A 14,001-nucleotide genomic window follows, 5' to 3' on the forward strand; every position below is an offset into this window, starting at 1 on the left:
ATGCGAAACTAGTTGCAACTAAAGAAAGAAATTCCCAACAATGCATATTCAAAGTAACATAAATTTTTTTAAAAAAAAGCACAAGGTAGGTACTAATTATGTAGGTACATATCAAACTGTTCAAACATTTAAACGCGACGATATCACAAACAACAGGCAACATCGATTCAAACATGAACAAAGGAATTACAGAAAATTCCTCCTTCCCTTAAAACGAAAATTTTTCAAAAACGCTGGAACACGTGTTCACTTATTTAGTTTATATACCGAGTTTCATCTTACAAACTTGAGGGGTTCCTCACTTTTTTATGTTTGTTTGTTTGTTACATAAAGTTTAAATACCTTCTACAACCTTCCCCAAATATGTGCCCCTTAGTCAAAGTAACATGATAAAAAACCAGCTCAAGGTAGGTATGTTCAGAAATTCATTTCGAACCGTTTCCCCATGATGCGATCAGAAATAATAGACAACATTGCTTTCAAATTAGAGAAAATGCTCCCCTTCCCCTTAACTCTCCATAGCGTGGTCAATTGTAACATCAAGGCATCGCGCGGAGTCTCACTCCGCAATATTTATTTATAGGCCTATATCTTAATTTTAATGTGTATTTTGTTTTTAAGCGATATTAAGCTGTTTCATATATTCTTTGCAACGTTTTTGACAATTGCGCATGTACATCTTACAGCACAAACTCTTTTAACAGTTCTAAGAAAACTAAAATTTCTCTATCCGCGGTGTGTGCGACGGCGGGTTAAAACGGTAATTCTCAACAACGCTGGGACGAGGGTCCATTTATTTTTAATGGAGAATTTATATACCAAGTTTCATCTTCCTAACTTGACAGGATCATGACATACTCAATTTTTTGGGCAGATTTAGACCCTCCACTCCCCCCTGTCTCTCAGATTACGCATTTTATTCAAAGTAACATGAATAAAAACTCAGTTCGAGCTACATGATATGCATCCAAAAATTCATTCCAAAAGGTTCAGTCATGCTCCCATAATGCGATCACAAACAAAATTGGTCATGCAAGATTCCCGAGCCATTTTTTTTTTTTTTTTTTTTTTTTTTTTAATGATATTCTCTTCTGGGAATAAATACACATCTTAAACCAATTCTGAAACTAGGCATGTACTAAAAAGAACGATTAAAGAAAGTAATATAATCATATAAGTTTATTATGCCAATCCAAGTTTTAAAGTGTTTTTTTTCCCCCTTTTTTTTAGGTGGTTTTGCAATGTATTATTGTAGGTTTAACAACAACAAAAACTAGAGGGGGGGGAGGGGACAATTCCAACAACTCTGCAAGATGTGGTTTCAGGACTTCTCGGGTCTCTTTATCAATGTATCTTCTACCTTAATATTGTCCACTAAAGCATGGTAATAGGTTCTGTCCATTTGTAAACCCTCAAGCTCACGTAGGAAAATTTTGTAAAAGCAATTTATTTTGTATTACATTTAACTAATTTATTTATCTTTAGCCGCAAACACTGTATCACATGGTTAAATATCTCAGTTATTTTGAAATTGCACATGAAATATCGAAATGAAAATAAAATCTTTCAGTTTAACGTCCCACAACTACGCCGTTTTTAAGCTAAGGGAGACGCAGGTGAATGATGACGGAGGATTTGGTGGATGATAAAGTGGGAGGAAACAGAGTACCGCGAGAAAACCCATGGACACGATGTTGATCACCACAAACTTACTTGGCCGGGGATCGAACAAGGGTCTCCACGAACCAGAGGTAAGCCCTCTACCACTGAGCCTCCGTGTCCCCTTGAAATAGATTCGATCCCAGCATCCTGTCAAGTGGGATTTGTGGTGAATAAACACCATGTGCGAGGGTTCTCTAGTTTTCTCCTATTTTCATCATTTCACGATCATTATCATCATCACCGACTCCCTTAGCCTCAGTGCATAATCATGGACGTTAAAACTATTAAAAAAAAACTTTGGACACTTCATGATTACTGGAAATTCAGAATAGAATAATAAACTACCTTGAGATATGAAAATAACATTCCTGGTTTATAACTACTTTCCACGTGATCTAGTGTTTACACCATTAACCATTCCCCTATCACCTCCCCCCCCCCCCAAAAAAAAATATGGATTGAACTACTCTTTTTTCTTATTTACAAATTCTTTATACTGAAGAATGGGTATTTACGGATAGACAGAATCTATAACCCTGTATTAGTGAGTAATATAACCGTACAAGATATGCTGAGAAAGTAAGCAGAGAAGTCTTGAAACAATGGGTTGTGTACGTTATGATTCTTATGTGTAAGCTTTTTTTTCTTCAATATTGTCTAATCTTGTCTTCCTGTTTATGTCTCCAGGTCATACATGCTCAAATTCGTGTGAAAGGACCTCAATAATTGAGCGACTTGTCCTTATGAGCGTGAGTTCTAACGCGGACAGTGATTCACAACCCAAGACGAATGACATTCGTGAGAGCGAGCTCAAGCGCGACTGAGCGTGAGCGAAAACTAAATCGGCCATCATACTAACGATGGTAAGACTGAGCCCCATATGAACCCCGACTGCAAAATAGCTATTTTTGCAAATGATAGCATTATGAAAACTATCAACGAATCAACTTCTGCATAGCAATAAGTTTTCTAGGGAAAAACACAGAAATTGAGTAGATCTGAGCACGTCTCGCACATGCTGGATACATGTTTTACTGCTGAATGACCTAACAGCAAGTTGATCGTTATGATTTATCTTAAGTATTCCGTAAGATTCATATACATTAATGGCAAGTATTTTTAAAGGATTCAATTTTTTCAATTAGAATTTTCCTTTCCCATCAGTTATTTCCACGTCCTGCTATTCTACACTCTCAATTCAAACTGTGAATAGCTTTTGTCTTGTTCGTTTAACGTTTCATGATTATGCACTACCAGGCTACGGAAGAGAATGATGATAATGAATGAAATGGTGGAATAAACTAAGTGGGAGGAAACGGGAGAACTTTAAGGAAATCTGTGCATGTGTTTGTCTACTACAAAGACCAATTAGTGTGGTCTGGAATCGAACTAGGGACTCCTACACACCAGAGGTGAGCGCTCTACCACTTAAGCCACTGCGGCTCCATTACGGATTTTTAAACAAGCTTGTAATGACAATCCTACTCTGCAAAAGAACAACACCATCCTTAATTTATTTATCACCGATGATAACAGTACCCATTAAATACATGAAAAATACCACTTTTTCTCCCTGCTTCTCTAGAAAGAGCCAAGTTCAATTAATCTTTTAATACGCCATTCTTGAGTCAGCATACACTACACAATAAAATAATTATTTATCTTCACTCCAAACAATATTAACTAACACTTCGCACACAGAATATATATATATATATATATATAGATAGATAGATATAGATATATATATATATATATATATATATATATATATATATATATATATATATATATATATATATAGCAGGGTTGGCTGGTTTAAACCAAGGTGGTTTAAACCATGGTTTAAACCAAGGTTTAAACCAGCTGGTTTTTTCAAAAAAAACCAACTGGTTTAAACCAAAAAAAAAAAAAAAATGTTCGTAAAAGTGTAAGTGTTTGTAAAATCTTGATGAACACACATTTGTTGGTTATCACGTTTCACTCCCGTATATTATTCGTATTCAGACCTAAATTCCCCATTCATTACTCAAAAAGATTATACTACAAAAGCAACTTTTTATTACAAGTTTATAAATGTTTATTTTGTGATTTTTTTGTAGTTGTTATTATTGTTATGTAATTGCAATCGAAGAAAAATTCTAAATATTGTTTCGTTTCAATGTTTACTATTGATAAAATACATCGAAAATGCCGTACTTTTTGTGTGGGTATGGGGGAGTCATACAGACCCCACGAGAGGCATTTAGTGAAATAAGTATCTTTGGTATCTATTTATGTATAAATGAGTCTGAGCCAAAGTGGACTCAAATAATTCTTATCTTTATTCCCTTTTCTTATTGATATGCAGATTAAGTCGGTGTATTTCTTTAATTTGGACGAATAAAAGTCGTTGTTAAATAACTTGAACTAGATTAGTTCTTCTGTACTCCGTCGTACTTTGAAATTGTTCATATGTAATTAATTCTGTGTAATGGTTTCACTTGTGCAACTGTTTATCTTTTTGTCCTTCTGAAATGACTCTTGACAGTTATATTAAGAAGCATGTAAAGATCAGTACACCGTATTTTTTTTTTATCAGGATTCCTTCGTGAGTGAGTCGGCAGACGTATCGCATTTGTGGCCAATTAGTCCTGGTTCTGAGTTCAAATGGAGGACAATTTCTCTCGGATGTAACTCGAGAAGCGGTTTTTATTCCGCTTTAAGCTTATGTGACCCCTTCCAGCATAACCCGGTTGTTGCATAATAACATCAAGACGAAACAAACTTATTTCTGTCCATATATGATATGAATATATAGAGCAAATCATTTAAACCATAAAAACCTGGTTTAAACCAAAAAAACCTGGTTTAAACCAAAAAAACCGGGTTTTTTGGTTTTTTTAATAAAAACCATGGTTTTTGCCAACCCTGATATATAGATAGATAGATAGATAGATAGATAGATAGATAGATATAGATATATATAACGTCCAAAAATTATAGATCGAAAGTCAGAGTATTTCTTACGTCACGACACAGACAGCAAACGAATTAGACAACGAACCCGCACTGATATCATATTATTAAATTGCATTATACAAGAATACTGTGAAGACTTTGCATTAAATAATGATTTAAGCCTTGTGGCCCTGATAAAGGATGGCTAAACAGTGCATTTGAAATGTCGATAGAAAAGACAAATACAGCTGGCAGGAACATTATCCGGGTTAGTAGATAATTAATAATATTGAATAAATAACATGCAAGCTATAGTAACGCCTTTAGATTATGTTCCGAAGATAGAAAACGAATAATACATGCGAAGAAATTATGATGACAGAATTAGTGGAATGAAGATTGCAGGAGAACGCAGAATCCCAAAGAAAATCTACGGACATATTGTTTCACAAGCCTAATTCTACTTGAATCGAACCGGACCCTTCGAACCAGAAATTCAACCTAAATTAGTGAGCCATCATAACCCCAATATGAAAGTAAATACAGATTATATAAAAAAAGAGAACCAATTTATCTTACGCTGAGCACTCTTGTACAGTACACCTCTGCATTAAAATACTCTATATGCATTTACAAGCTTTTCATCAAAGGGACCCAAAAAAAGATTGGAAAAAGAAAGTAAGAAACACCTATAATTTTAACGAATGACTTGCAACCCATGTTCGTGACAGATAATTTCGAAATTGTTCTTTTTTTAATATTAACTACATGTTCTACAAAATATGTGCAGGACAAGAAAATTTTGTAAATTATACAGAATAGAAAGAACAAATACATTTGTGAACTTTTTAATAAGATTTCCAATAGCATTTCCCATCTAACCTATTGAAAAAATGACTTTGTTTTTGGGATGATATGAGAACGATAAGCTTTACTCAAATTTGCGTTATCTTACAAAATGACTGGAATATAAGCGAGAAAGTAAAATATACTATCACTCAAATATAAAAAACGAAGAAAAGTTTTAATCAATAAGCGTTGAACTTTAATGTCAGGTTTACACGTGAAAAAAACTTTAGAAGTTCAAATCAGTACTAATTAAGTATTCTTGATGCGTATTACATTTTTTACATGACGACTAAACAAGTACTTCAACATAAGGTCTCGTCACTAGAAGTGTATTGTTATGGGTTCAAGCTCTGAAAAGTTATGTACTAGACATCGTGAAAGATGTTTTAATGATACTTAAATTTTCTTACTTTATTACACTTCTGAACTATTTAATGTATAATCTACCACGAGACACGGAGGTTCAAGCGCTCACCGTTGGTGTGACGGGTACCTGGTTTGTTCCCAGGTCATTTGAAATTGTGCGCGGACAACTTTGTATTCATTAGTTACCTCGTGGTTCTCCCGTTTCCTCCCACATTCACATTTCATTAATTATTCCATAATCATTCATTCCTCACACATCTGCTTCAATTACAGAGCATAAGCACCTAAATCAGGAAGAGAGAGGGGGGCTTTTTTTTAAAAAATATATATGGATTTTGTGTCCAAGCGTTCTATCTTAAATCTTATTCATCTACTACTTCCGGTTTCAATTGGATCACAGTTTGAAAGTCTGTCGTCGAAGTTTCACAATGTGAAAGGAAATTTTATTACTTGTAACGTTTATCGTTAGTTTCTGCGGTAAAACCAACGTAATTTTAAAGAAATAATAGCACTAAAAATAAATAAAAATATTTTTCATTGTTATAACATATATCATCTTGTGTCATATATTTATTTAAGTAAGAATCTTGTGTAATATCTATATCACATACCACACAAGATTCTCACTTAAATTAAGCTAGTACATTCTGTGTCGATATCCTTAACATTGTCATCGCTTTACATCTAAATATCAAGTTCTATGTTTAGAAACTATTACTGATCATACAATACTAAGCCATTCAACTCTGATAATAACCAGCTGCACTATATTACAACAAGATATCTATAACAATACAGGCATACATCACTACACCAAACAAACAAACAAAAAAAAGAAAAAAAAAGGATTATCATATCATCCGGGTAGATAACGATTAAATACAAGTGTACGAATATTTAAAAAAATTATAGGAGAAATGTGTTCGAATGGCATTCAGTACCTCCCCTAAATCCATCGATGGCTCTGGAGTCGGCACTGTGACTTATAGTGAGCCGTTGTTAATGACCTCGTTTATGTGCACACCCACCATCGCTGACGCGCCTTCTCCATACGGACGCATCTCCAGATTACCGCTCGGACCTTCCTACTGCGCTGACTCGGTTACATAACATTCGTGCTTTTTAGTAGCCACATGGCAAAGTTGCTTCCTGTTTTATGACCCCCGTATGTCCACGCTGTATTTATACTCATCACAATTACAAATAACGAACTGTGATCACTACCAAGTGAGCTAGAGTCACTACCAAGTGATTTGGGGGAGAAACTAAATAATATCCAAGTGTTCTTCCAGAAAGAAAAATGTTGCCTAGCCATATATTGTATGGATACGATATGCATGGAAGGTAAGTATTACGAAAAATTTTAGAGAACGAAAATCAACACCCGCTACGTTGCAATCTTCCATAACAAGGATCAAAGCTGATTAGTTCGTTTGGAGTTTAACGTCCTTTCAAACAACGAGGGGAAGGTATAAGATGTGGATCTACACTTTAAACATGGAACCACAAGAGTAAGCAGAAAGAATTGAACTCAGGTCTTCCGTGTCAAAGATATACACGCTAACAACATAGACGCGAGGAAGCTGATTTTCGACTTCCTTTTGTTTGACTGTGACTTACATATAAGTGTACAAAGTTTGAACCAGTACGGTACCGAAAAATTATGTGAAACGTAACTGTAATTAACACATGACATTACTGACACAAAGTAAGAGCTCATGCTTTAGCATGGAACTGATAGTGATCACATGAAATAATGTACAGGAAGTCGATCGAGAAAACGTACAAAAGCAAGCACGGAAAAAAAAAAATTAGAGTACATCGAATATGAACAGCATTCGCCTAAATGCCCTAACCCTCTGTGCTACTCGCTTGCCTTCGCACACTCACGCTCCTACACCCTCAGCTGTGAATCATGTTACAAATTCCCTCACCCAAGCAATCTAGTGAAAAAGGATTACAGTTTTTTAAGCAGTTAGATTCAAAATCTACCAGAAAATACAAGAGTTAGATAAACAAGTGTACCTTAAATAAAACTGACATATTTTATGGCCAACCCAGCGCATTCGGCGCTCTAACCCTCTATGCAGCGTCTCAATGGGACACGAAGCAAATCCCTTTTGTGCAAGGAAGTTAGTAAAAGTAGGTATATTGTTTTTTAAAATTTGAATCGATTTTTGCTGCATACCATACTGATCATGTTTTCCTAAATTAAACGCTTAACTCATAAAATACTATTTTTCAAGATGTTGATTTTATCCAAACGACAGTGTACAAGTAATAAGTACCTGCTGTATATTTATTCTAGGCTCTACCTACTTCCAATATGCATCGTCAATACCGTTAGTCTGCTACAAGGCACATAAATATAAGTCATACGTAATTACTGGTTTCCCCTCTTTCGGGTATTTTTAAGTACAAGGTAAAATTTGGTACGTGGTAATTCAATTTTTGTTAGAATTCTGTGTTCGTTTATTATAATCGGAATACATAATAATGTGTTAGTAATATTTAACGCAAATATGAATTAAAATTAAACCAATACTGCACTAATGACACAAAGAAAGGAGAAATATGATGACCACAACTTCCATAGCATAATCTTTCGTAAATAAATATCAGACACCACGATATTATTAAAAAGAACTCCAACTACAGAAAGACTTTTTTTTTTTTTTTTTTAAGATTGACTTTTAGAAGCAAACGTAATCAATGGTCATTAGACAACAGTACTTAAAATAATTTTTCTTTAAACTTAATTTTCGAAATCAAATTACCGGTTGGGAAAACCAACTGTTTAACCAATATGTCAGTCACGTTCATGAGCGCGTTAAGAAAAAGTATCTTAAGGATCACCCAAAGTTCAATTAAAATTAGAAAATAATGTTTGATTTACATTAAAAATATTCAGTGTTTAAAAATTTCATTTGGTATATAGTATACATGAAGCTGCATCAGTTCCCGAAGGAGCAGGACGCTAATAGTTTTAGGGATTATTCATTGAGTATGTACGAACTTACAAAGGGGGTAACAAAGCGACTTTTATTTACTTATCGACTGATACGAAAATAAAAAAGAACGTACCTGTACTTTATAACTGCATGTGTAGTGCCCTTGTACTTTATCTATGACTATGTGTGTGTGTGTGTGTGTGTGTGTGGCGGGGGAGGGGAATTTAACACATATCGCATGTCTTGTGTACATGGATACTTGCACTACGTAGAAAATTTATGGTATTTCATGTAGAAGTGGTAATAGAACACAGAAGAAACGCAGATCAGGGGGTTCTCATGTATACTATTACCAAAATTTGAATTAGGTAGCCTGCAAATTATGTTTTAAACAACGTTCTTGAGGTAATGTATACACCCCTTGCACTTCTACAGGTAACTACTGACACGTTATTTTTAAAGTTGCAGGTAAATAAAGCTAAACTTATAATCATCTGAATATGAAAATAGACTACCATTGCTATATTTCGAATTTACATGCATGTCGCTACATGTCTGAAACTTTATAATCATGGATGTACACAAAATCTTAAATAGGTTTTAATTCGCAATCGCGGTAAAAAAAAATGCAAAAGACATGTGTATCTCGAAACATCCATATGCACAATCCACAAGAAACTGAATTCCACAATGCACGGAAGATTTCCCACACAAACACAGATTATCAATTTCTTCTACATTCATACAAAACAAATGTAAATAATTTGTTTACTTACATATGCACTGCTATTCAACAAATATAGATAATTGTATCTCATAGATTAACCACTCAAGAAGTAAATTTATGGAGAATGGATCAATACACTATATGCTAATATCTGTATACTCTTTTTAATATCTTGCACTATATTACTTTTTATTTACGTTAATCACCTTACCGCCAGATGATAACACCCGCCAGATGTGCTCAAGTCGAAACGTCATTTCCGTCTGCTGCAATTCGCTTCTATGAAAATTATGCATGTTCAAAATTACTTTAAAGCGCTAGAATAACACACATTTATAAATCACGATCTATTTTATTATTATTATTATTATTCCCTTAGTTATCTGCTCTCCGTTGTAATATTGAATAGGTAAACTGATATAGGATAAACGTGTGCAAATACAATATAGATAGGATCGTGGAATATATCTTTGTAACTTAAAAAAAAAAAAAAAAAAAAATGAACGTCTACGGTTCTCGAAAAATGAAATGAAATTTTGAGTTTTACGTCCCACGGTTATGCCGGTTAGACTAAAGGAGACGGTGATAATGAGTAATGAATGAAATGGTGGAATGAAGAAAGTGGGAGGAAACGGGAGAACCCCGAGAAAACCCACGCACACGGTGTTTGTCTACCACAAAGTTCACTTGGCGGGAGCAGGGTTTGAACCCGAGACCCCTAGCACCAGAGGTGAACGCTCTACCATTGAGCCACCGCGGCCCCCTACGGTTCTCAAGTTGGAAATGGAAGACTCACCTTGAATTTGAGGCTTGGGGGCATGGTGGCTCAATGGTAGAGCGCTTACCTCGCCTGTGTGGGTCCCTGGTTCGATTCCGTGTGAAATACGTTTCTTATGGACAACATAGTTAGTGTCCATGGGTTTTCTTGGGTCACTCCCATTTCCTCCCACATTTAATTCCACCAATTCTTTCATTATTATTCGCTTCCCTTAACTATCTGTCTCCCTTAGCCTTAAGGGCATATTCGTGTGACGTTAAACTAAAAGATTTCATTTCATTTTTCTATTTCAAGGCGTTAAGTCATGTTCGGACCACACTACAAACTATAGATTTATGTCTCATATAGTTATTGAACTGTAACTATTTTATGGACTGAAAATATAAACGCTATTCATCGGTATCTGATGATCTGAAAGCTTTTAAACTTACAATTTAACAGAAAAGATTAACTTTATGTATAACGAAAAAAAAAATCATGGTAGCAAGGGAGGAACAAGTAAAACAAAACAAACTCAACGTCTACAATGTAAACAAAGAAGTATTTCCAGAACAGTAAAACTGATCTACGATCTTTTGTAGATAATCGTCTACGTGCGCTCGCTACGGATGATTGTAGTAAATTATCATCCAACAGGAACATAATTCGAAATTTTACAACATGAGTTATAAAAGTGTAATATAATATAATATATTACCTCTCCGTTTTTTAGGTGCGTTGAATTCCTTGTTCGATCGCCAGCCAAGTAAATTTGTGGCGAACAACATCGTGTCCTTGGGTTTTACTGATCCAGTTGAATTGACTAAATTTGAAAGTGTACAATCCCGACTTTAAATTAGAGATTGAAGTTGTTTTGCACCACCAATGAGGTAATGTTACAAGCTATTTTCTAGTGCTGCTATTCATATTCTAGTAGTAGGTCTAGTATTCTAGTAAAAATATTTCCAGTTCGCAGAACCATTTGTTATAACCAGACACAACAGTAAATTTTACCCAGTTATACCCAGGAATAGTACATTTTAGTTTAACTATTCTGTGTTTTTAGAAATTCTTACAGCTACAGGGTTAAAAGTATGACCTTTCAGAACAAGGTATAAGTGTTTATTTCTTAATATCAAATGCTCAGATATCAAGAAGGAGAGCTGGGATCACATGAATATAATGGTGACTCATGGGCGGCGAATAGGAAGGGGGGCAAAGGGGGCAGTTGCCCCTCCCCTACTTTTTTGAGTGACCCATTGATGTATAGTATAGTTTCATTTGGAAATGTAAAGTTATTGTATTTATTATTGGTTCATAGAAAAGAATGATGCCATATATTGCCGTTGCGTGAGACGTATTGGTTATTTCTTTCTGATGGTGTTAAGAAAGCTACAGAATGTTTTAATTGCCACGGAGAGTGGTCCAAGATTTAACCTATTGGAGAGCAATAATTTCAGCGTACATTCATTTCTTCGTACAATGGTAGTCAGCCGCTTTGAAACTAATTGAGATAACACTTCGAAAAAAAAAAGTCTTTCACAAGTTATTCTTTAATTGCATAAAAATTGACAGTTCCTAAAATGAATTTTCTTTTTTCTAATAGCAAGGAATATTGACAAAAAACAGAGTAATAAGAAACAACTTCTTCCTTTTCCATTGTTTTACAATGTAATATACGAGTGAAGTGGTGTGTTTAGGGGTGTACTAGTGTATATGTAATTAAATTTAGTGAATTCAACATAATTCTAGGTTTCAGAATTATTTTGTATAACTGGAGTGTGGAGTGTTTCTAAGTATTGTTGAGTTTAGATGTATTCCAAGAAAGTGAAAACTGCACCTAATGGCAGCGAACATGTTTCGGAAGCTGCAAAAGTATTTTTTATAAATATCGTAACATTGCTCATAGTATTTACTGTCTTTCTAAGAGTAATAACATACATTTAATAGCATGTGTGGAATTAAAAATATATGTTTTCATTAATCCCCGGTTTCAATGTAACTTTTGCAAAATAAGCCTCATTATCCCTTCTATTTATTTATTTTTAAATTTTTTTTATTAAATAATCTGATCACACAATTTTAGACAGAATCTTAAGATGTTCATGAGCAAAGAATCAAATCTCTTCTTACACCTTCGTTGTTTAAGAGTACAAAGAGCTAGTACCTACTTCCGTTGCTCTTGTCAATTTACTTAATAAAGTATGAAATACAATATACGGTATTTTAACTGAAAAAGATAATATCTTATTAGTTATATAACCTTTCGTCAAACAAAGGGTTAGCATCAACCAGGTAAACTAACATTGATATATATAAATATTCAGATCATGTCTACCCCCCCCCACTTTTAACATCCAAACGCCGCCACTGATGGTGAGGGTTATTTATATTTGAAACACCTACCATTATCAACAATTGTTGATCCATTGCTGGATTAAGGTCTTTTTAATACTTTTTGACAACAATCTATCTTGGAAAATTTGTTCCCTTGATATTCGTAGTGTTACCTAATTTCGTCACATCTTGTATTAGGATGTTGACTAGGTCTCTATTTCTCACTTGTAGTATCCAGTAAAAAAAAAAAAAAATAGTTGAGAATGCTCGAAGAGCATTGCGAGAACGAACTTAAAAAGAATGGAGGTATGGAGCGGGAAGGATAACTGTCATTGTTCCTAGATGTAAAAGTAAATTTTTTTATCCGCACCATCTTCTCTTTCTCGCAAAAATTAGCAAAATATAATCTCTCTATGACTTGCAGTTCTCGAGATATGTCTGCTTAAATATCTAAAAATTCGAACATTTTTTGGCCAATAACTGGGGAACGGTGGCTAAGTTGGCCAGTACACAGTGGCCACCGGTTACTATTTGGTACCAAAATGTTCACCATCTTCTTAGGCACTGTGCGAATTATATATTGGGGCATTTATATTGGGGGGGGGGATAAAAATAGGCCAACAGGACGTAGAATCTGAAGGTGCAATAATTCAAAATGAGACAATAATACTTACACCCTACATACACACATAAATATGATATGACATCTGTAATAAATCAAAGATTTATTACTTCAATAAATCTACCGACAATAACTAATATATACACTATCTACCAAAAAGTCACCGATCAGTCTGCTAGGACATCGCCATAAGGACTTCAAGAGCAATCTGCACGACGCCAGTCATTTGTTTCGGTGCAGAAGGCATTATCAGTGATGGTGCGCCAGGCGAGGAGTCAGTTTGATTGAGAATGGTGCATAGACAAGAACTTAGTGAGTTCGATAGGGGAGTTATCATCGGCTGTCATATTATGGGTTTGTCGAGTTGTGTCATGAGTGTTCAATTACGCCACCCAAAATCAATGGTGGGTGATGTAATCCTGAAATGGAAACGTCACCCCTAAACGACCCGGACGACCCAAGAAATTGACGGACAAAGACCGGAGAGTCCTGAAACGAATGATATCCAGCAAACGCCGTCCAACTGCATCTGCCAACTAGGTGAGGCAAGTGCGTCTCTTTATATGGTTTTCTGGGTCTAGGAAAATTCGGTGTAAGAAAATTCGGTATAAGAAAACTCGGTGTAGGAAAATTCGGTGTACGGAAAACTCGGTGTGGGGAAATTTTGGTGCACGGTAGATTTGGTGTAATACATATTGAATATTACCACTTACGATAATTTACGACATTTCATATTGTGGAAACGAAAACCATATAATGTAACGAAAAAAATGTTATTACCTATTTCAAG

The 14,001-nt window shown here is 34.9% G+C and overlaps 1 protein-coding gene across 4 annotated transcripts in view; it reads right to left on the reverse strand.

Annotated features, from left to right (window-relative positions):
* The window catches only part of LOC145693155 (Fanconi anemia group J protein homolog), a 532,733-nt gene extending 522,921 nt beyond the window's left edge, over positions 1-9,812 (reverse strand). For 2 of the 4 annotated variants that reach the window (XR_014132714.1, XM_081768898.1), the window contains exon 1: positions 9,707-9,812. Coding sequence is in view for 1 of the 4 variants with exons in the window: in XM_081768898.1 (XP_081625024.1) it covers positions 9,707-9,791 (85 nt within the window). In the remaining 3 variants the exon portion in view is untranslated. The other 2 variants (XM_081768900.1, XM_081768899.1) reach the window with 2 other exon arrangements.
* Between the last annotated feature and the right edge of the window lie 4,189 nt (positions 9,813-14,001).

Source organism: Thermobia domestica, chromosome 8 (assembly GCF_964235325.1).
Source record: "Thermobia domestica chromosome 8, izTheDome1.hap1.1, whole genome shotgun sequence".
Taxonomy (NCBI): domain Eukaryota; kingdom Metazoa; phylum Arthropoda; class Insecta; order Zygentoma; family Lepismatidae; genus Thermobia; species Thermobia domestica.